The following is a 24,823-nucleotide window of genomic DNA, read 5'->3' as shown; positions in this document are numbered from 1 at the left end:
GGCGTCGGCTGCATGTTTTATACCCCTGATGACCTGACGTCATGGAAGAAGGGACAGCAACCGGCGCAGGACCCAAGACTTTGTTAATCAGGCCGACTGAGGGCAACCGGACAGCAGATTACCCAAACGTAATGACTGCAACAGTAAATACACTCGAACATCTACATTTATGGTAAGTGTACACAACTGTACTTTGCCTCTTCTATTGGCTTTTTCAAGGGTCTGGATACCAATTCTTTCCTTGAGGCTGCTACTTAGTCCTGTGTTCATACTTTTACCAAGCAGCAGAAGTTGGATGTTATTTCCAGGGCAAGAGCACATTTTGCCAGGGGTATACAGCATGGGTTTGAGGAGGGTTCCTCTGCCTTCCTCCTCCCAGGATTCCTGTTGTACTCTCACTTAAATGAAGAATACTGCGGTAGTGATATGGAAGGACATAGTACTGTTGTGTAAAATCGTACCGTAACAGTAGATGTTCTTCTCTTCACTATTGGAATATACTCTCCCTCCCTCCTTCCCACTCTGTACTGACTCTTGCCCTGTCTTCAGTTTCCCTACTGGCCAAGGGGCCCTTTTCCATTCTTTTTGGATGCACATGTTCCTCTTTGTCCCTGAAGCCATTCTGTTCCTCCTGGGGCTTTTTCAGGACTGTGTGTGTCCATACTTCACCTTTATGTCTTACATCTTGTGTGGGGAGCATGTGTGTGTGATGTACGGCGCCTATAAGAGCTGAAGGCTTTGATATACTGGCCGGAGTTTGGGTTATTCTTGACGAGATATGCCTTAGGTGAAGAATACTGCAACAGTAAAGAGAAAGACATCTACTGTTAAAGTAAGATTTTACACAACTGTGCTTTCTGTTGAAAGCCCATTCTGAAATTCTTTTTGTCACATACTCATGTCTATCCAGATGCGTCTCCTGCAACATTGCTATTTTCACCCTACATTTCTTAATGTAAGGTAGTAGTTTTACATGTTGTCTTTACCTATGAGGCCATTTACATTCCTTAATAATACGGACAGTAACCATTATGATAGAGAACTATTACTGTGTCATTTACTTTAAATGTGCATTTCCAACTTCTAGCTTACAAGCACAGACTAATGTTTAGCAAGCTGATGTCTTATACAGTTGCTTCTTCATCTCCATTTGAATCGATGTTACATTTTCGAGACTTTTTGCTTCAATGAAAATAATCAGACAAAAACAAAATAATTTTTCAGAACCCCCAATCCCTTTTTAACATAGGACACACACTCGTACATCTTTGTACATTTTTAGCAAATGACGTTTACACCTCCAGGGAGGAGTAGTTGCCCCAAATTGATGGCTGCACCCACAGACATTATGTAATCTAAAATTAAGGTTACTCATGCCAAAGTGCACGTTATGGCCTGTAGTCCTACTTAAACTGATTGCTGTCTGTTCTTTCCTTATGTCTGTTTCGCTCCCAGATGCGAAAAACAACTTGTATACTTTTCAGTAATTATTAACATTTAGCGCTAAGAAAAAGTGCACTGGCCATCTTTAAATAAAGTAAATTGTGCACTGTTAAATTAAGTGCATTGAATTATTAAAGCTTCTACACATTCAAACTTTATTTTTCACTGAACTGCTTGCCAGTATACATTTAAATGTTAACAGTACTGTACCTCTTACATTTCTGTCTCAGCAGTGTGTGCTTAGAGTTGTTAAGATTGATGGTTTCCATCTGCAGACATCTAATTTCCAAGTAAAATCAGTTGGCAGTGAGAAAAGAACATAAAACAACTTTACAGCTACATGAAAGAATATAATTTTCAGAACACACTGTTTAGAAATACTGTGGACAACTGCCTCCCAGCTGCAGACTTAGTCTCCCATTGAAAGCATTTTCTGATGGAAAAAAATGGCTAATATTTTTCCAAATGCAAGAAAATTGCCATTTGCCTTACCTTTCTTATTTTGTTTTATTTTTAAGCCTGTTTGCTTAAATATCAACAACATTAATGTTGACATCTACTCTGGTAAACAACATTATATTATGATTAATTTATGTGTTTATTTTTGTTTTATTTATTTATTTTATATTTGTTTACCGGGAAAGTCCGATTGGGATAAGACACATTTTCAGCGGAGGCCCAGAGAGAAAAGCTCCACATATAGAGATTATACAAAACTTGTATAAGACATTATACAAAAACATGCAAGACATTTACACTTTAATTGGGTTACTGCCACTAGGCCAATGGCCTCTTTTCAGTAGAGACCAAACGTGGAATTCATACTAATCATTTTACATGAATTTTAAGTTCTGTCCAGCCCTTCTTATCTTGTCGCATTATAAAGCCTGAGTATTGTATAACTAAATAAAAAAAAATGCTTGCTTGCTTTAATATCTTTAACACATATAAAAGCCACTAATAAGACTCCCCCGCCTCATATTTAAAACGCCCCTGCAGATTATACAAAAGTGTGTTTTACAGTATAATATACAATTTAGATCATGAAAAAATTTAGAAATCTTAACAAGAAAACAAAATACTTTAATTGCATGAAATGAGGTGCATTTTATAATTCTCCCACCAGTTTTACAGTCAGAAAAATCCAATCTTTCTCTGCCACATTTTCTTGCATGTGTATTCCTATATCCATTGGGATTGATGCTTTATACTGTCCCCTTTATTCATCAATTTCAGTGTTGCTGATCTTATTCTTGATTATCTTCATCTCCCAACATCAAGTCTCTGATTCAAGTAAAAGGTACTCCTGATTCTTCTAGTCAGTGTCTGTGCTTTTTTTTTCTGTGTCCCAAGCATTATCCTTTGGTAAAATGGAAAATGTTTGACAGGTAAACTGTCTGCATGGGCTTTGTTATTGTTGGAAGAATGACAAGTAGAGCCTCTTTCCACTTGCTGGCTCACTCATTGCTGGATAAACTTTTTTTCCTCCTCCTTAGCCTGTTCTTCATTAAAAATATTTTTCATTTTTTAGGAAATAATTTCCAAAGACAGCTGGATATAGCAGCTTGAATCTCACACGTGCCTCCCAACATTCCATGATTTCTGGGATTAATTTGCCTCTCTTCTGCTTGGTGAACAGTTAATACACATTTTCTACAAACAACTATTTCTGCTGGTTTGACTGCATCTTTACTGTTATACATCTTGGCTATTTATCGTGGCCTGATTTGGAGCACACACAATGTACCTTCTCAAGTAACACATCGTGCTGTGGAACACAAGTCATTTCTTTGTAATTTCATAAAATTAATGCAGGTAGTTCCTTCCATTTTGTCAGGTACAGCAGAAAATCTCAAGATGTCCTTCAAGGATGCATCTGCAGTCTTTACAAATGGGTTGTCCTGTCGTCAGGCAGCCCTTCGGTCGGCCGGATTCCAAAGTCTGGGTCTGGCTTCGGCTGGTGTCGCACTTCACCCAACGTCATTGCGGCAGTTATTCGGGTATAAAGGCATCAGCCGACGCCATTTTCCTCAGTCTTTCTTGCCGCGTGGCGCCCGAAGCAGAAGCTGTTCGCAAGTGCCGGTCGGTCAGATCCAGAGATTACTACTACCGAATACTACTTCGAAGACTTCTATAGAGCTAAGTACCCCGTTGGGGACTCTTTCTTGCCTCAGCCGATGTCAGAGAAAGTTAATAACTGTTTATCTTGTGGGAAACAAATACCTCATAAAGATTTCCACTCCTATTGCATACATTGTTTAGGCCCAGACCACGACGTAGCAGCTTGTCTAGCCTGTGCTTCTTTTAACCGATGGACGCTTAGACGTCGCTCGGACTTTGCTGAACAGATTTTTGGCTCCGATTTTGCCTACATTATGCCGTCGGATCCTCCGACTACGCAAATAACCAAAAAACGCAAAGAAAAGGACCGACACTCGCGGACCGCGGTTTCAGCCGAAACCGCGGTTAAGCTTACCACGAGTGTCTCGGTTTCGGCCGAAACCGAACAAGCGGTTCTTTCTTCAGCCGATAACTTGCCTTCTACCGAGGCCTCCTCTAACCTGGTAGAAACGGCTTCTGAAATCCAACCTTCTGTTGCGATTTCCAGGATTTATCAGACACCATTCCCCTAGATATTTCTACCCCTGCACGTGGAGCTGCTAGGCCTCCTCCAGCTATGTCTATTAAGGCCTTTGCCAGGGCTAAAGCAGCCAAAGCATCAAAACCTGTGCCTACCAAGCCCCCCTCTCACAGGCCCAGCACCAGCTCCCATATGCTTTCTTTGGCAGAGGATCTCATCTCTTTAATTCGTGGAGCCCAGCCTCATCCATACAGGGCCTCTCTCCCTCCTCCAGAAAAGAGGCCTAGAGCAGAGCCCCCTGAGCCAGTAGCCACAGATGATTCCTCTGATGACTCAGATCATACAGACCCTCCTGAGGCTTCTTATTCTCCTTACGAAGACTCTGATGCTGAGGAGTCCATCCCTTCAGCCTCTCCTCCTGAGGAATTTTCCTTTGGGGAAACCTTGCATGCTATGAGGGAACAATTTCAGTGGCAGGGCCAAGATTTCTCGGACTCTAGAAAAAGGCTTAGGACCTTTCTACATTTGCCACAGCATAGGCCTTTAGCTATACCTCCAGTTCTATCTGTTGTTGATGATGCTTTTAATGATGCTTGCACTGCTCCTGATACTTTACCTCCGGCTCCTGCTAAGCCCGATAGGTACTACAGGGTCCCGGACACTCATCACCACTTATATAAGGCTCCTTTTGCAGATCCAGAGACTATCTCCCAGGGCCCTAAAGCTGTAGCAGCTACTTCTTCTAAAAACCCCCTCCCCTCTGAAAGGGAATCTAGGTCCTTAGAGAGATGGGGTAAAAATGTTTACACCTCTGCTACTTTGTCAGCTAGAGCTTTGAACTGCCAATTTCATATGATTCAATATCAAGAGTTTATGCTTGACCAGTTGACTAAAAGCTGTCCTCAGAAGAATCTATAGATAAAAGTATGTTCAAGAAATGTTACATAACATACAGCAGGTTAGTAACCATTCTTTAAAATGTGGCTATGATGCACTGGAGGCTTCCTTTAGATCAGCCATGACTGGCACAGTTATCAGGAGGCATGCATGGTTGAAAGAACAGGCATTACCAGACCATGTCAAATCTAAGCTTTTGGATGCACCTATGGACAAGGTCAATTTATTTGGTGCCCCCGCACAGCAGGTAATAAAAAAGATGGAAGAGAAGGCAAAATCTGTGCAAACAGTGAAAGATTTCTTACAAGTTCAACCTCCAAGGTTTAGCAGGAACTGGCCCTCCAAGAATTGGTCCTTTCCGGACTCCTCTAAGGCACAAAGAGGTAGGAATAGGCGCTCTAGAGGCAGAAACCAGTCCAGGGGTGCCTACAGGGGTCGCCAGTGGCAGGGTAACAACCAACGAGGCACGGATACAGCCACCACCACTACAACAACTCAATCACAGTGACTTGGCGGTGGCACCGCCTACCAGGGAACAACTAGAAGCACCCTTAGGCGGAAAGCTAACATTATTTTCAAGAAACTGGCACTGCATTACAAGAGAAAATGGATTTTGCAGACTATAGACAAAGGTTACAGGTTCCATTTCCATACACCACCAGGAAAGAGAGGAATGCCAAACCTACCACCTTCTCAAAGGACAGAAGCTCTAAAACAAATATCTCAATTATTAAGAATGAGAGCTGTGGAAAAGGTACCATTTATGGAGCAAGGGAAGGGATTTTACTCCAGGCTCTTCCTGGTACCAAGAAAAGAAAACAAATGGAGACCTATTCTAGACCTGTCCGCTTTAAACACATTCCTCATTGTCCCAAAATTCAAAATGCTGACCCTACAGCAGCTTCTTCCCATGCTGGGCAAGGAGTCTTGGCTGGTAACTCTAGATCTCAAGGAGGCATACCTGCACGTCCCCATAAGACCAATTTGCAGAAGATACCTCAGATTTCTTGCAGGATCAGAGCATTATCAATTCTCAGCATTGCCCTTTGGCTTATCTACTGCGCCCAGAGTGTTCACGAAATGCCTGGCATCAGTAATCGCTCATTGCAGACTTCAGGGAATTCAAATCTATCCCTACCTGGACGACTGCCTGATACAAGCGGACAACAAAGACAAACTCACAGAAGACTTACAAAGCGTGATCTACCTGCTGCAAGCCCTGGGATATACAGTCAATACAAAAAGTCAAGGCTGATTCCATCCCAAAGAATAACCTTTCTGGGTGCAGAACTGGACACATCAAAACAAATGGCATTTCTAACTGCAGAAAAGAAAGAGCAACTTCCTCTCTACTTCTTGGCATTAACAAAGCAGAGCCATCTAACTGCAAGAAAAGTGCTACAAGCTCTAGGCTTCATGGCATCCTGCATAATACTGGTACCTCATGCCAGGCTGCATATGAGAAAGCTACAGTGGTACCTAAAGAATTTGTGGTCTCAGCACAAGCACAGCCTAGAAACCAAAATTCCAATGATCCCATGCCTGAAGCAAGAGTTCTTATGGTGGGCTCAGGCCTGTCAATCAAACACAGGACTGCCCTTCTGCAAAAGTCAACCAAGACAAACCATCACGACAGATGCCTCAGACCTCGGTTGGGGGGCACACATGATGGGCAAGTGCTTTCAAGGCCTATGGACTCAAGACCAGCTGCATCTGCACATAAATCTAAAAGAAATGATGGCAGTAAAATTGGCAATCCAGGCATTCAGACCTTTTCTCCAAGAAGGCCAGTTGATGATAAGGACAGACAACACCACAGTTATGTGGTACATCAACAAACAGGGAGGCACACACTCATACCCTCTATGCCGGTTGGCACTGGACCTATGGGATGTGGCTCTGAGCTACAACATTCAGTTACAGGCAATTTATGTACCAGGGAAGGAAAACATTCTAGCAGACATATTAAGCAGAACTACAACAGATGCCCACGAATGGATGCTGCATCCGGACATCTTCAAAACCATCACAAGAGAATGGGGATTACCACAAATAGACTTGTTTGCATCGCCTTTCAATCACCAGTTGAAGAAATTCTGCACAAGGACTTACCACCCACTTGCTTGGAAGGTGGACTCCCTATCCTTCAGTTGGAAAAGCCTGACAGCATACGCGTTCCCACCACTACCTTTGATGCACAAGGTGCTTCTCAAGATCAAAGAGGAACCTCCGAGGATCATTCTGATAGCCCCAGACTGGCCAAGACAACATTGGTATCCACTGCTGAGGAGCATGTCCCGGGAACAAATATGGACACTGCCCCTGATCCCATTACTGCTGACACAGAACAACTACAACATTCTGCATCCAAACCTAAAAACTCTGCAGCTAACTGCCTGGAACATTACATAACAGCAATTAACCCGAATGTATCCCAACGGGTTAAAGACATAATCCTGGAGGCTCATAGACCTTCAACAAGAAAGAATTATGCAGCAAAATGGAAAAGATATCTCTTCTGGAGTACTGCAAAGGGGCAAGATGTGACACTGGTGAACATAGCCAACATCCTGGAGTACTTGGCGGAGCTCTTCCATACAGGCCTGTCCTATTCCTCCATCAAGATACATGCATCAGCTATTTCAGCAGAGTACAGCTTGGATCCTCCTGTCTTCTTGCATCCTCTGCTCAGACAGTTTCTGAGAGGAATTAAAAATGTAAAACCTCCCAGGAAACCTCCATTGCCAGCATGGGACTTGAACTTTGTGCTAGAAAAACTGACTCTTCCTCCTTTCGAACCAGCAGCAACAGCAGAATTACAATACTTATCCTGAAAGACTGCTTTCCTGCTGGCAATAACTTCAGCAAGAAGGGTCTCTGAACTACAGGCATTAATGGCAGTGCAACCCTTCCTAATCTTCCATCAAGATAGAGTGTCCATGAGAACAAATCCTACATTTATGCCTAAGGTGGTATCCAGAGTATCTTTAAATCAGGCTATCCACCTTCCTACATTCTTCCCCAACCCACAGAACAGGGGAGAAAAGCTCTTACATACCTTGGATGTACACAGACAATTACGCTACTACCTGGACAGGACAAAAAACAGTAGAAAAACTGACCAGCTTCTGGTAGCATATGCAGCAGGAAAGGAAGGAAAACCAATTTCTAAACCGACAATCTCCAAATGGATAGGAAATTGCATTAGATTTTGTTACTCCTACCATGGAAAGAAAACTCCAGAGAACATCAGGCCTCACTCCACAAGGGCTACAGCCACTACCACAGCTTTCTTACGAGGAGTGGCTACCAAGGACATTATAGAGGCTGCTACTTGGACCTCCGTGCATACATTTGCCAAGCATTATAACTTACCTCTATACTCTAGATCCCGTGCTGGTTTTGCCACTGCTGTTTTGCAAGGGATCCTAACTACGCCATAATCTCTTCTCATTTCCTCCTCCCTAGTTTAGCTATGGTATTCTACCCATTTGTAAAGACTGCAGATGCATCCTTGAAGGACATAGTACAGTTTTGTACCTACCATAAATGTAGATGTCCGAGAGGAATGCATCTGCAGTCAGGATTACCCACCCTCCTTCCCCTCTGAGGTACTCCTAGGGTATTTGCCAATCTTCAGCTAGCTTGCGGGGATCTATTATGGTGTATTTGTTTGTATATATGTACATACATGCTTATTTTATGTGTTTGCTCTCTACTATTTGGAAACTTTGGCATTTATCCAAATTTAGCCATCCAAGAGGGCACCTGGCATCTGGGGCAAGAAACACTGAGGAAAATGGCGTCGGCTGATGCCTTTATACCCGAATAACTGCCGCAATGACGTCGGGTGAAGTGCGACACCAGCCGAAGCCAGACCCAGACTTTGGAATCCGGCCGACCGAAGGGCTGCCTGACGACAGGACAACCCATTTGTAAAGACTGCAGATGCATTCCTCTCGGACATCTACATTTATGGTAGGTACAAAACTGTACTTTTTCTCTGCATGCTTGTCTTCCAACACTAGTATTCTTGAAACAGCTCTTCTTACAAAGCCTCATGATTGATCAGCTGCAGCAAATCTGAAACTTGAACAGATTTTTGTTGAACAGTGTCAGGATTTTTACTAGGTATAAAGTTTTCTGTTATCCTTTTCTGGTTGATTTTCTTTCAGGTGCTCCAAATTCCTTCTTTGTTGGTGTACAGGCAGTGTAATTACTAGCCAGTAATCAAATTTTATTCAAACTCAGAGTTTCAGTCTCCCTTTTTCACATTTTTTTTTCATACTGGAAGAACTATCAATCATATATGATCAGTGTGCAGCCATATTGGAAGTTCCTATTTTGAGTAATGATGGCAGTTAGCCATATTTTGACAGGAAAAGTTCAACAAAAGCAGTTTATTGCAATAATTAATAAAAAGTGTGTCAAAAGGTTCATGGTGATGTTTTATGTGGGCTAACTGGTTTCCTCACTTAGTCACCAATTCATGTTTCTAGATATGTAAAAACACTAAGAAAATGGCAGAATATTTCTCACTTTTAATGTTTGAATCAATTCCTTACATGATTGTAGCTTCTGTTATTTTATTTTATTTTCAGAAAAAGGCAGTAAAGTCTGAAATTCCAACATTTAATATCTTAGCAGATGAAGAATTTCTTCCTTTCAAAGAAAACACGTTTGACCTTATAGTCAGCAGTTTGAGGTATGTCTCCAGATGTGTAACATTCATATGTTTTCTATTCATTTCTTATTAAAACAGCATGCTTTCTGTTGATATCAGGCTGGATCTGTAGTGTAAGCAGCACAATACCCTAATGGTTAAAATATAGAATACACATTTTTATAATTAGCTTTAACCTCAAGGATAATTTTTTGATTGAGTTTAATATTCTCCAGTAGCTAATATTCAGTGTTCTTTTCTCGGTAGCTGACCTATTTGGATACATGTGCCCACAGCCTGCACACTTCATGCCACTCCTTGCTTTTAAGTCTTGCATTTCCTGTCTTCTACTCTCACAGTACTGATCTCAGTCTTGACACACATTAGAGAGAGTCTGTGTTTATCAGATAGAAGCAGCTTCAAAAACTTGACAGTCTGGCTGTCAAATTACCACTCAACCTCTGTCAGCAACTGCTTCGGAGAAGAATGCATCATAAAACACAGCTGTAAGTAACAGTGATGCAGGACCAGGCCTCGCAACTGTCACTATTTTGGAGGAATATTCCTTTTTTCAGTCCTGATTTATTCCTGCACAGTGTGTCCCTGTTTTAAGGCTTGATTTACCACTTCACACAGTTTTCTGAATCTCCTCATTACATGTGATTGTTTAAACTGCCTAGTACACAGAAAACCAGACCCCATGACCAGCATAATAGTAGCAACAATAATTTAAAAAAAGAGGCTAAACATCTGACATCTCCCATTTTCTTAAGAAAAAAACAAATTACCTTGTATGGTAGAATTTTGCAGTACAGTTCATTAAAGTCTACAAATATTACGCTGTCTGACAATATGCTTATATTGTTTCATCATGTTTGTCACTGTTTTTAAAATGTGTTTGAGTAGTATCCCACTTTCCTACTGGAAGCAGGAAGAGTGAAGTGCCAGTTAGTATTCAAATTTTATGCCAATCAGATGTCCTACTTTTCATAGGTTCATAGGTAGGCACTAGGCTATTGGCCCTAGGGCCCATATAAGCCTAGCCGAAAAGGTACCCTGGCTTTCGCCATCCAAAAACATTATTTTCCTGTGCTCCTGTCAAGCACAACCACAGAGGTGATCCCCGGGGTGAATTTCCTATTTCCCATCCAATCATCAAGATTTTTTTGAAGAGTGCTAATGAGGAGCTCTGTTTGATATAGATAGGTAGTTTGTTCCAGAGTATGGGAAGTCTCTGGGACAGGAATTTATCCCTCCAGCATGTTCTGTTTATTGTAGTGACAAGGTTTAGGTCCCTAGAGCATGTAGCTCGGAGGGATTGGGATTTCTTTAAATGGAGCATATGCAAAAGCTCTGGGTTTGACATACCTTTGTATGTTAGGCAGAAATCACCTCTAAGTAGGCGATATGCGACGGAGTAAAGCTGGAGTTTTTTGAGACAGTCTGCGTAGGGCATCTGTTTGAGGCCGGTAATTCTCTTTGTGAGGTATTTCTGTGGCCTTTCCAGTTGTTGTAGATGTCTTGTGAGGTACATACCAAAAGGGGCATTGTACTCTATAATGGGTCTAATGAGTGATGAGTAGAGGGGAACAATGACCTATTTTTTTCTGGATGAGAAACCTACTCTGATTCGCAGGCCTCTACTGAGACCCATTTGGAGTCCGGTATGCCGCGAGATACTTCAACTATGGAACACGCGGATGTCTCTACCTTGGATGAGTTCGGAGCCGCTGTGCAGACACCGGCTTCTGATGGTGTATTCAGGCCTACAGACTTGCATATTAAATCGACACCTCCTTCATTACTAAGGCCTAAATCTCGATCCATGTCTAAAAAACTGATGCCCAGGCTACATGCTCAGGCTCTTATGCCTAAAAAACAAATGATATAAATGGCTGAAGATCTAATAACTCTAATCAGGGGTAGTCAAACCCCCCCCCCCCCAAGAGGCCTAGGATTGAGCTTGATTTCTGATCAGATTTGTTTCTTCTAACTCTTCTGATGACCTGGATTTGTCCTTACCTACTTATGAGGATTCTGATACAAAGGATTCTATTCCCTCTGCTTCCCCTCCTGAGGATTTTTCTTTTGGAGAAACTTTACATTCTTTAAGGGAGCATTTTCACTGGGAAAGCCAGGAATTTTCTGATTCAAAAAAGAGGCTTAGGGATTTCCTTCTTCCCCTTCAGCATAGGCCTTTGGCTATACCTCCTGTACTAGACATTGTTGATGATGTTTTCTCAGAATCCAGTTTGGCCCCTGATTCCCTGCCTCCTGCTCCTAGTAAACCTGACATATTAGAGTTCCTGAGTCCTACAAGTTCCTTTTCAAAAATCCTGTTGCAGATCCAGAGACTATTTCTCAGGGGCCCAAGGGCATTAAGGCTTCTACTGCTACAAATCCTACCCCTTCTGATAGAGACTCCAGGGCGCTGGATAGATGGGGTAAAAAGGTTTATACTTCAGCAACCTTGGCAATCCGAGCTTTAAACTGCCAATTTCATATGTTAAAATATCAGCAACATGTCATTGGATTGCTTAAACAGAAAATTATGTTGATTCCTGACTGTGTGGAAAATAAAGATTTGCAAGACTTAATGCATTCTGCTGAACAGGTTGGAAAACATACTGGCAATGTGGTTTTGATTCTTTAGAGGCCTCTTGCAGGGCTGCTGTTACTGGGTCTGTGCTTAGAAGGCATGCTTGACTTAAGGAGCAGTCTTTGCCTGATCACGTTAAAGCTAAATTGTTGGATGCACCTTTAAATCAGGACCGCCTGTTTGGCAACAAGGCTGAAAAAGTTCTTAAAAAGTTGGAAGATAAAGCTAAATCTATGCAAACTGTTAAAGATTTTTTCAACAAACTGTGTAAAACAAAAAACAGCAAAGCAAGCCGGAGCTAAAAACCTTGAAAAATTTAATGTAAGCACTTTCGGAAACGTCAATACGTTTCCTTCCTCAGACATACAATAACAAACCATTTGGGCCTGATTATATAGTATACCAACAGCCCAATAAACCAATTAGTATATTACTCACAATAATTACTAAAAACAAATTCATTGCTAAAAACTTTTGAACATTACTATATGCAATATATATAAAATATGTATTAGTAATGGTTTGTTATTGTATGTCTGAGGAAGGAAACGTATTGACGTTTCAGAAAGTGCTTACATTAAATTTTTCAAGGTTTTTAGCTCCGGCTTGCTTTGCTGTTTTTTGTTAAAGATTTGTTTACAAGTGCAACCTTCTAGATTTAGTAGGCACTGGCCTACTAAGAATTGGTTCTTTCCAGTCCCTTCCAGGTCTTCTCAAGCCAAACCCACACACAGCAAAAACCCCAGGTTTCAGTCCCAGGAGATTCTCAGAACTAAGCAGTGGGGGGCTTCCACTTCCAAATCTGGAAATAAGATACCCCCCTATGGTAAACAGTCTCAATGACTTCCTTTTAAAATTCCCAAGCACTTATCATTTGACCACCCCTTTTGGGGGAAAGATTGCTCTTCATGCAAAGAACTAGGAACTCATAACCCAGGACAAATTGGTTTTAAATATAGCATCCCAGGGATACAGATTTCATTTCCACACATTGCCAACACCAAATGGGTGGCTAGACCTGCCCCCAAATCAGTGGGCAGACGCTCAAAAACAAGTACTTTCCTTCTTAAGCATGGGGGCTATTCAACTGGTACCAGAAGAGGAAAAGGGACAAGGTTTCTACTCCAGACTTTTTCTGGTACCCAGAAAGACAAATCATGGCGTCCGATCCTGGACCTGTCTACTCTAAATTCCTTTCTGGAGATTCCAAAATTCAAGATGTTGACTCTTCAATTACTTCCTATGCTAGGCAAAGACGCCTGATTGGCAACACTAGATTTAAAAGAAGCATGCCTGCACATCCCAATCAGGGAATCTTGCAGAAGATACCTGTGCTTCAAAGCAGGCTACATGCATTATCAGTTCTCTGCACTGCCCTTTGACTTGTCTACTGTGCCCAGGGTATTCACAAAGTGCCTGGCTCCAGTTATTGCATTTTACAGGCAAAGAAGTATTCAAATATACCCATACCTGGACGATTGTCTAATTCAGGCAGAAAGACAGGGCGTACTTTTGAATCATCTGGCGTTTGTAAAAAGGTTTCTAACTTGTCTGGGGTCACCATAAGCGAAAAGAAATCACAACTGGTACCCTGTCAACAAATTACATTCCTGGGAGCAAGCTTGAATACAGCTTCCCAGATGGCTTACCTTAGGCCAGAAAAGCAAATTCATTTGGTAACCTATTTCAAACAAGTGGCCACAAAAACCCTGCTATCTGCAAGACAAATACTGCAAACCTTGGTGTTCATGATCTCCTGCATTCTTCTAATTTTATATGCAAGACTGCATACGAGGAAACTACATTGGTATCTAAAAAGCCTATGGAGTCAACATTCTCACAGCCTAGAAACAATGATTCCTGTCATACTTTGCCTACGCCTAGAGTTCCTCTGGTGGGCAGAGGCCTGCCACCAAAACAAGGAACTACCATTCACACTACCCCCTGCTGCCCAAACCCTAACAACAGATGCATCAGACTATGCATGGGGGGCTCACCTGGCAGGGAAGTGCATTCAGGGCAAATGGAACCCAAGTCAAATGCACCTACATATCATTCAAAAAGAAATGTTAGCTGTACATAATGCTCTGACAGCCTTCAAGGACTACATTCTTCCAGGACAACTAATGGTAAAGACGGACAACACCACGGTTATGTGGTACATAAACAAGCAGGGGCGTACACATTCCTACCCCCTCTGCAAACTAGCCATGGCATTGTGGAACACAGCCTTGAGCTACCAAGTGCACCTACAAGCTCAATTCCTGCAAGGAATATTAAATACACTGGCAGACGGACTAAGAAACCTCATGGACCCACACGAGTGGAAATTGGAACCAAGTTTTTTCAACATGTTGACAAGCGAATGGGGGAGCCCAGACATAGATCTATTTGCCTCCCCCCAGAACTACCAGTTGGACAAGTTTTGCACAAGGACTCCCCACAAACAAGCCTGGAAAGTGGATGCTCTGTCCTTCAGTCTATGCCTTAACCCCGCTGCCTCTGCTCTCCAAAGTTCTACTAAAAGTCAAACAGGACAAACCAAGGATGATCTTGATTGCTCCAGACTGGCAGCGCCAACACTGGTACCCCCTCCTGCACAGTGTGTCGCAGTTATCTCCATGGCACCTGCCTCAGACCCCTTCCCTGCTGTCTCAGCAGGAGAAACAAATTCTGCACCCTCAGCTTCCAACATTGAACCTTGCAGCCTGGCTAATCATGTAAATTCACCCTTATCAACCCTCAGCAAACCTGTGATGGATGTCATCTTAGAGGCAAGGAGGCTTAGTACTAGAAAATCTTATGCTGAAAACTGGAAAAGATTCTGTGCCTCGAACCAATCTCAAGGGATGAGCACAGCAGCGCCCAGTTTACCTCAGATTTTGCAATACTTAACTGAGATGCTTCACAAGGGCCTGTCTTTTTCCTCCATTAAAATACATACCTCAGCCATTTCAGCTCATTATAACACAGAACCTCCCCTCTTCTCTCATCCTCTGCTCAAGCAGTACCTCAGAGGGGCCAAACACTTGAGACCACCCAGGAGAGCACCAATCCCTGCCTGGGACCTTAACTTTGTATTGGAGAAACTCACTGTACCTCTTTTCGAGCCAGCTGCTACTGCAGACTTAAAATGTATTTCTTGGAAAACAGCTTTCCTTTTAGCAATCACTTCAGCTTGAAGGATATCTAAATTACAGGTCCTTATGGCAGTGGAGCCTTTCATCATCTTTCATGCGGACAGGGTGTCACTCAGGACCAATCCATCCTTCATGCCCAAGGTGGTATCCAGTGTGGCTCTTAATCAGTCCATTCATTTGCCAACCTTATTTCCCAATCCACAGAACAAAGGGGAACGGATTCTGCATTCCTTGGATGTGCACAGACAACTTAGATTCTACTTGGACAGGACTAAACCCCGAAGAAAATCTGAACAACTGCTGGTAGCATTTGCTGCAGGGGCAGAGGGGAAGGCTATTTCAAAACAAACCATTTCTAAATGGATAAGCCATTGCATTCATTTCTGTTATAAGCACCATGGAAAACCTATCCCCCAGGGGATCAGATCTCACTCCATCAGGGCTGCATCTACTTCTGCAGCCTTTCTCAGAGGTCTTCTTACCAGGAACATCCTAGAAGCTGCTACCTGGATTTCTGTACATACTTTCACCAAGCATTATCATTTTCCAATTTTCTCTAAATCCAGAGCTGGCTTTGCCACTACTTTCTTGCAGGGCTATATAGCTGCCCCTAATGCTATATAAACTCCTCCTCCCAACCATAGCTTTGGGAATCTACCCAAATGTAATGACTGCAACAGTGAAACACAAAGAACGTAGTACAGTTGTGTACACTTACCATAAATGTAGATGTTAGAGTGTATTCACTGTTTCAGTCCTGGTTACCCTCCCTCCAGCCCCCTAACTTCTTCTGGCTATACCTCTACTTTCCTTTACTATGCTTAAAAGCCTTTTTGGTGTATTTGCTTTTTGTTGGAGGTATACCTTTGTGTTTTTATGTTTATTTACACCCCATTAGGGGGGCACCTGACATCTGGGGCAAGAAAACCTGAGGTGATGGCGTCGGGTGCATGTTTTATACCCCTGACGACCTGACGGTAGAAGGGACAGCAACCGACGCAGGACCCAAGACTTTGTTAATCAGGCCAACTGAGGGCAACCTGCAAGCAGATTACCCAAATGTAATGACTGCAACAGTGAATACACACTATCATCTACATTTATGGTAAGTGTACACAACTGTACTTTGTCAGGTCACATGGATGCTGTGTTCTTGGCTTTGCAGAGTGTGGTTTTCACCTGTGCAGCCGTGATTACAGGAACTTTGCATTCTTCCGGTATAGAGATGGGCCCTTTAGGGGATGAGAGGGGGGGGGTCAAGTTGGCACTGAACCTATCTGCCAGGATGTTGGCAATATCTGTTGGTTCTGTATATTTAGTGCCATTGTGCTGTAGCTCAGAGCAGATCTGAGTGTTGCCATTGAGATTCTTGACATAGCTATAGAATGCTTTCTGGTTGTCTTTAGAATCAGTGGCAATTTTGTTTTCATAACTAGCTTTGGAGGATTTTATGAGGGATTTCAGCTGCTTACTGAGGCTGACCAGGGACTTCCTCCAATCATGGGATTTTACTCGTTTTTTCAGCAGTTTCTTTCTTCTGTTGTAGAGTTTGTTTATGGCAGGGGACCACCACATTGGCTTACTTTTTTGGAGGATAGCGTCTTGGTTCTGTTAGGGATAGCACGATCCATGCACTCATGTAAGTGTTTATAAAGTGCATTTGTGTAGGATTCAGCAGTCATAGCTCTATTGTCCGTCTGCATAGATGTTGTGAAATTTGCCACTTCTGTCTTAAGAAGCGTGAAGTTGGCTTTGGAGAAATTTTTATGGTGGTTTCCCTAATGGGGGTTGGGGGCGAGATGTGGATGTCTAGGGTGATTAGCTTGTGGTTGGATCTGACCAATGAGGAATTGACCTCTGGTGTGGAACACCGGTCGCCCATGTTGGTAATAACCAGGTCTAGGATATTGCTGCCCCTGGTGGGGGTGTGGATAAGTTGATCCAAGGCATTGGAATTTATGAATTCCAGAAAAGGTTGAGCAAAAGAGCTGGTACATGAGTAGAGTTCCCAGTTAATGGTGGGGTAGTTGAAATCGCCCATTGTTAGGGTGTTGGATTGTACCCTAATATTTTCCAGTGTATCAAGAAATGAGGAGTGGTAATCCTGGGGCATGGTGGAGGATCTGTAGAAAGTTACAATTTGGATTGCGGTCTTGCCCAGAGTTAGTTGCACTTGGATAATCTCGGATGCATTATGCTGAGCAACTAGCCTGGAGGTGTGGATATCCTTAATGAAGATGACATGCCTCTGCCTTTAGTGTTTCAGTCCAGGTTAGGTGGCTGAAAGGTGTGGTATGAATTATAGCCTGGCAATGCAGGGGTGCTCTCTGGAGCCTTGAACCAGGTCTCTGTCACTGCACAGATGTCAATGTTCTCCATTTTAAGGAGTGCCTCAAGTGAATGCATTTTGAAGTTTAGACTTCTAGCATTTTTGTAGCATTACCCTCAGATTTTGCTTGCTTGTATCTGTTAAGGTGGTGAATTTGTCATTTGAACCTTGCCTAAAAAAGGCACTATAGGGGTGGCAAGAGCCTTAGCCAGTATCCGGAATCCCAATGGTGACAGGTGCAGGCCATCTCTGGCAAAGCATCGTGGTCTGTCGATCATGTCATCCCAGGAAGACAAATACTGGATCCTCTTAGAATGACACCAGAATGTTAGCCAGTTGTTGAAGTCAGCCATTTTGTCTTTGTACTGTGGTATCATTCTGGGTGATGAGAAGATGCTACTCAGGGCTAGGGTCATACCTGCCTGGGCTACAAGATCGGAGAGCTCCTCCATGTAGTCCAGGTAGGTACGTCTCAGGTCATTCACACCAACATGGACAATGATAGAGTCATATTTGTACTTGTTGTGGAGTGATCTGAGTGCGTGCGTTATGTGGCGGATCCTGGCACCCGACAGGCAGCTGACAGTAACTTTCTCCTTGTTTAGCCTGGTAATTGGAACATCAGTGTGCCTGACAATAGAGTCACCTATGACTTGAGTGTTGAGTATGCTGTTATGCCTCATGGGCTGTGGTTGAGTGGCACACTGAGTTTGTGGACTGTGTGTCATTTGGGTTGTGTTGGGGGGTGGATGTTGCTTGCGTTTCTGCTTTGGAGGTCTCTGTTACTTGAGCAGATTTTTATTATTGAGAGCCTCCGTGAATGTAGGTGTGTGTTTCATGTTTCTTTGTGCGTGTTTTGGTGGTGTAGGTTTTGAGGGACTGTGATGAGTGTGATGCAAGTGTTTTCCTTCTCCTCTTGACTGTCTAATCCAGTCTTGGGTGAAGACAGCTTTGCTTCCAGTTTGGCTATATAAGTGCATCTCTCACAGGTTGCAGTGTTGGGTGGTAGGATGAGACGGTTGTCTGTGTACATGAGGCAATTGCTGCATTGCCCCAAGATGCCCAGATTCATCAGGTAGACAGGGGAAAACACCGGGAGCTGACCCTTAGACATGCCTGGATAGGTGCTTATTTATCAAGTACTAAAAACTATTGTCCTCTAGACTAGTGAGGAAAATTGAGTGCTGTAGTAATTTGTAGCTTATTTAGTGCTTACAATGAGTTCTGAACAAGTGCTGAGCTCAAAGAAACAGATTTTAGTGCTAAAACTAAAAAACTGGCTTGTTCTAAGGGAAAATTTGAGGAGCAGACTTTATGGCGCCGGGAATACTTTAACCCTAGCTAAACGGCGATGCATAAAGTTTATATATTTTTTTTTTTATTATTACAGTAGCAAATGAGCAAACTGATTTAAACACATTAACCAATAAAAAGATAAAAACTGAGCCCCGTTCCAGCAGTCTTCGATCAGACAAGTTCTAACTGCACACTCCTGCCACTAAGGTGCAGGGGAACCTTCTCCAAAAAAAGATGGTCTGGATTAGTGCTCAAGTTATATAAACAAAATTTGATTCAGCAGGTCTGAATTTAGTCTATGCTACAGCAAACAAGACGTACTAATTTCAGAAAGAAACCATTCAAATAGGCACAATAAGCCTTTAACCAGAAGCTCCCAGCTCAGAAGGGCAGAATCTCTCCTCTGACAAGAGTGCAGACCACACCTTTTTAATGTAAAATAACTGGCCCAAATGGTTAAACGAGAACTAATACACTTTTAGAATAACAGACACTAAGCCTTCAATCAGGCCTTTATTCTTGTTTTCAATGTTTACAGGTTGAGAGGTATGTGCAGGACTGCCACTTTAAGATGCTTGAGGGATAAGCTGCTAGCTTGCATCACTCACAGAAGAGTGGCAGTTGAAAGCTCTTCTTACAGGAACTGCTATCATTTCCACAGAGCAGACCCAGACATCAGTTAAAACACTATCACAGAGACCGAGCCTCATAGTGCAGGCTTTGACCTAGCCCTTGTAAAATGAAATCTGCTCTTAAAATGACCTTGCAGTCCTCACAGGTGGTAATTTAGTCCTTGACTAGCTATGGCTCAAGCCTACATGTCTTCTTCTTCTTTTGCAGATGATGATGAAGGGCCCAGAGGAGAGATTCACTCAGGTTTCCATCATGAGGGATGTATTTATAGGTGTAGTAAACTGCCTAGTCTCAGGTCAGCTGACCTAATCATAGGAATAGAGTCAACTGACTCTGGATCTGGAGTATTCTTAGCCATGGACATACCACCCTAAGAGTCTGTGTCTGGTCCCATTATGGTATGTTGACACAAGTTGTGGAATCCTCCAGGCCATTCAATGTGAGACACTATGGTTTAATAGACTAGAATTCACATAGATTTTTGATATCTGATGGGAAGTTTACATCTCAGCATGGAAGCACATGCTTAGGGAATATGGCCTGACAGTAGCTACAAGCCTAGAGCAGTGCACCTTTATTGGCAAGCATGCCTTCATGCTGGATCTATTTTCACTTGCATTCAGTGCAGGCATTCTAAGTGCTTAACACCAGTTGAGATGATATATTAGATTGCTCCGATAGATTGGGAGTGGGGGGGGGGGGCTGGGGGGGCAGGCAAATTTTCTACCATTCTGACTGCTGTCAAAAGCCTTATGTGTGGAAGTAATTATCTCTTAGATAGGCTGGTCATTTTGTCTTTCCCATATGACTTTTCTCCTATATGACCCCTTATCTGGTTAGAGTTTAAGACTTATAAGGCTATCTATGGGCTGGATTCTGACTTCTATTCCTCTATTTCAGAAGTTCTTCTGTGTTTATTTAGGAAAGAGGAGAAGCTTTGGGTTACCCCCTCTGTGGAGCCTGTGAAGAATGATTCTGTTCTTGCAGGTGGAAGCATCCAAATTCTTTAACTAAAGCCGTAATCAGGTGTTATTTTACTAGCCACAAGTTGAATGGAGTGAGTCCTTTCCAAGAAATCCTGTAGCCAACCCCCTTATAATCTCTTCATTCCAGCAGGGAACCCACTGACCGCAGCATTTTGCCACCTTGCTACCAGGAAATAAATCATAAGATTTTCTTAGACGTAGCAAGAGCCCATGCTCCTCTGCCAGACTGAAGTTTGGAGTAACATGGTTAAGGCTGTTCCTGCTACTTCCGGAGTAGGCTTCCATTTTGTCTGTTGTAGTTTTGAGTGTGTGGATGGTGTGCCCATTGTTACAGTGTAATGTATGTACACGTGAAGAATGGCTTGGCTTGAATTGGCGTGGCTGAGGCTCTCCTTCTTAAATGAGGAACCCAGAACCTGAATACTGGATGCCCATTTCAATTGAAGTTATTTTTGTCCAGCTCTCTTACAACTTAACTGGTGACTTCTCACCATTGTGGTTTATCTTTCTATCCTGTCTTCTCCTTTTCAGTATCTAAAATCCACATAGGAGGAAGAAACTTCTGCATCCCTGTCGTCTTCTTCCAGACCCATCCAACCCCAAACAAGAAATTACCTGCCTTGCAGACCAAGGAAGATGTGAAAATTTTTGGCATGATCTTGTTTTCTGTAATGCCTGCCATATTGCTTTAGAAGACAACCTGGCATCCTAAGTGCAGCCACCTTAACAATGGTCTGTGGCTGCTACTGATGATGGGGAGAAAAGAGTGCTTTGAATTTGCCCAAGCTTTGAGAAATGTCGTCAAGGACTAGTAGGGCTGTGCATGTATGGCTTTGATTATCTGTGTCTTAAAGCTGTTGGGTTTGCTCCAGAACGAGCTGTACCAAGAGTCTAAACAGTCTCAGCAGAGATTTTGAGACACTCAGAATATCCTACTTAAAGATGTGCAGCAGTTGAACCTCATTTGAAACAGGGACTGGTGAATCTCTTCCTGCCTCTTCATAATTCTAGAAGAGGTAGTTTGTTTTTTGTTTTTTTTTTCAAATAACAAACTTTATTAAAAACATACTATTATAACCAGTAGTTTATAGTCATTGCATTTAAATGAGAAACAAACAGTAAAATCAAATGCAGGACATTTTTCATAGATTGTGATCAACTTTTCCATATGAAAACACACACCATAAATATACCCTGACACCCACTATCTTTAAAACAACAGTCACCCTAAAGATCTGCTAGCTTAACATCATCACACAACTAAAAAGAAAGAAGTACCTTCCAAGTTGTAAGAAGAAAAAAAATTCTAACCGTGCTTACAAGCTAGTCTGCAGTTGATAATCTAAGCTCAGATGTGTACTTGATTAAAGGGACCACCTGGAAAGTACTTGGTGTCCGGATGGCCCTGCACTTTACTTTAATTGTAAATCATGTAATTCCTTCATTTGCTGGATAACAAAAGCAATCTTAGGGGATCCTGGGATTCCCATTTGTTGTTAATGGCCTTTTTCAGAGAACACTACCAGAAAGTACATCAAAATCGGTCAGTTTCTGTCCCATAATTCCTGTCCTATAAGAAAAATCAAAAGGAAAACATGATGACAAAGTGCAGACATTTCCAAGATTTCCAAGACCAGTTTCTGCAGATCCTGCTTGAAAACTGCCAAGCATGGGGCATTTCCAGACCACATGAAGACACATTTCTGTCCATTATACTCTAAACCAGCGGTAGCGATGTTGCCTCACAGCAAGAGGTTCTCCCGTTCGATTCTCAGCTAGTGCGCGGGGAGTGCCTTCTGTGTGGAGTCTGCATGTTCTCCCCACGGTAGAGTGGCATTCCGAAAGACATGCGTGAATGGGCGTGCCTTTGTTGAAGGTTGGGTGTCGAGCTGGTAACTTGGCACCGTGAAAATCTACTGCCAATCATTAGCGGACCGGAGTTCCGCTGTGGCGACCCCTAACCGGGAAAAGCCGAAAAAAAACAATAACGTACTCTAAACCACCAGAAGCCAGTTCTAATCACTGGATTTATACCAGCAAGTCTAACTGGTATATAAAATAATTTGGAGAGACATTGGCACCAAAAATACATATCTTCTCAGTTTTATAGTGTACTCTGGGTAGTTGGTTCATTACTTTCCATTTATCTGCTAATATCAGACATAGAAATTATGCTGCCAGGCATTTCAGTATTTATTTGCAGCACCTTCCCTGTGGACAGTCGGAAGTCTTTATGCTGATCTAATCATTCTCTTATTGTCTTCCCCATCCTTTCTAGCTGCCAAGTTCCAAGAGACTAATGTGGTCTGGTCCACAGGTTTAACACATCCATAATTAAGATTTTTGGCAGTATCTCTCGAATTCAAACTCATGTAAGGACCTTGGCCATCACTGATCTATCTACCCAGAAATTCTTCTTTGCAGAAGGGCATAACCTGTAATCATTACCACACCTCCGTTTGGCCTATTTCTCAAATGTCACTGTGAACACCTGCATGTTTTGGTAAATAAAAATAAACCTAATCTACAAAAAGCATAGACATAACTCGCAACAAAAGTAGTTTGGCTGAATGTGGGGAAAACTATACATTAATAAAATTTGTGGATGCTAAAATACAAAAAAATGTTGAGATATATAATCTCTTGGCCAGGAATGTCTGCTTCAAACAGGTAATTCTAGGTTGTGCCATCCATGTTGCATACCATAGCAACATTCTAAAAGTGGAGATATTAGTTTATGCTCCAAGGACTTCCTGGTAGTGAAGAGGATATTTTCAGTGGAACTGATTATGTATAGATTTGTTCTAGTTAAAAGAAGGCATGTACTTATTGTGTGGATTAGTATAGCAAGTTCCCTAAATTAATCAGACTGATAAATGCAACAAGATGTAATTTTTCGCAGTGGTTCACAAGGCAAATTTCAGGAATTTAAAATAATTTAGACTTAGTGTCCGTGTTACACTAACAGAACTAATGAAACTGAAAAATGTCATGAGTGCAAAAGAGCATTAGACAAAACAGTGAGGATTGTCATCTTGCAGTTTTGACATGTAGTAATACTTCATTACAGGGACTGAGTTTATAATAAGCTCAACTCTTACGATGGAAATGTTGAAAGCTTAAGTACCCCCTTCATCCTTCTACTGATGTCTGAAATTTATTACAAAGAAAGGAAAATGTTAGAAAGGAATCGACTGGGAAAGAAATACTGTTCTGATAGAAACTGCAAGAGACTACCAGATTTATATGTCTGAGACAAAGAAACAGTTAAAAAAAAAAAAAAAAAAAAAAAAAAAAAAACATGGGAAGGACCAGGGCATGAATCTTTAGTATCTGGTAAAGTGGCTAGACCAAGGTCCTTTATTCTTGAGGGAATATTGGAAAATGTATAAAAGGACTTAAGAAATTTTGTAGAAGACAAATGCATCAAAATTATAGGAACGATCTACCAGGATTGTTACAAGTAGTGCCCCAAGAAGATGGAAACTGTGAGAATGGTGGTAATGAAGAATTAGAGAGAGCGAGGCAGGTTCCTTGAGTTGTCTCCAGCAAAAGCTAGAGTATGACAAGAATTGTGCAAAATGGAAATTTTTTTTTATTCCATTTGCAAAATAAAGCAGCCTTGTTGAAATACTACAGATATGAAAAATTGTTGAAGACAAACAGGTATATGGACAGAGGTAAAAATTATTCTCGAGACGGATAAGTTGTATTTAATTTAAATGTCTTTGAATCTGTTCAAAAGTTTTATTTTGGTGTAGCTAGCTTTTGACATGCTTAATTTTAAATAATTGATGTAGTATCTCTGCTATGCAATAGACTGCACATACTATATAAAGGGGATGTTTCATATGAGGGGCACATATCTTTTCTATGCTAATGAACTAGCTACATTGTGTACAGCCACCGTGTGTTGGTTGTGCACTGGACTTTGGTGTAAAGTGTGGGGATTTGAGACCTGTGCCCTGCAGATCTCAAGCTCTCAGCACAGATGATTAAGGCTGTGATCTGTTACTGAGCTAGTTCCTGGAGTCAGGGATATAGAGTTTGATTCCTTCCACCTCCATTTGCTTACTGTGTGACTCTAAACAAGCCACTTGAACAGACAGAGTAACCAGGTCACCCTGAAAAGGGAGACTTGTTTCCAGTGAGTTTACCCAGTTAACAAATGTATAAAATAATAATAAATGGATTTTATAGGGTCCACCTGCTGCCTAGAGAGAGAGTCTGTTCAGAGTAAAGACCTCATGAAAGTT

General features: G+C 42.1%; 1 protein-coding gene across 2 annotated transcripts in view; it reads left to right on the top strand.

Annotated features, from left to right (window-relative positions):
- Nucleotides 1-24,823, top strand: part of NDUFAF5 (NADH:ubiquinone oxidoreductase complex assembly factor 5) — a 658,571-nt gene that overhangs the window by 268,224 nt on the left and 365,524 nt on the right. Inside the window, exon 5 of one of the 2 annotated variants that reach the window (XM_044056157.1) lies at nt 9,523-9,626. The exons of the other annotated variant lie outside the window; for it this stretch is intronic. Within the exon in view, the coding sequence (XP_043912092.1) occupies nt 9,523-9,626 (104 nt within the window). The remainder of the gene's footprint in view (nt 1-9,522; nt 9,627-24,823) is intronic. 2 annotated transcript variants of the gene reach the window in all.

The sequence above is a fragment of the Protopterus annectens genome, chromosome 1.part2 (genome assembly GCF_019279795.1).
Source record: "Protopterus annectens isolate FY-2018-M chromosome 1.part2, PAN1.0, whole genome shotgun sequence".
NCBI classification, from domain to species: Eukaryota; Metazoa; Chordata; order Ceratodontiformes; family Protopteridae; genus Protopterus; species Protopterus annectens.
Note: the sequence above shows the minus strand (reverse complement) of the source record. Positions and strands in the feature narration are given on the sequence as shown.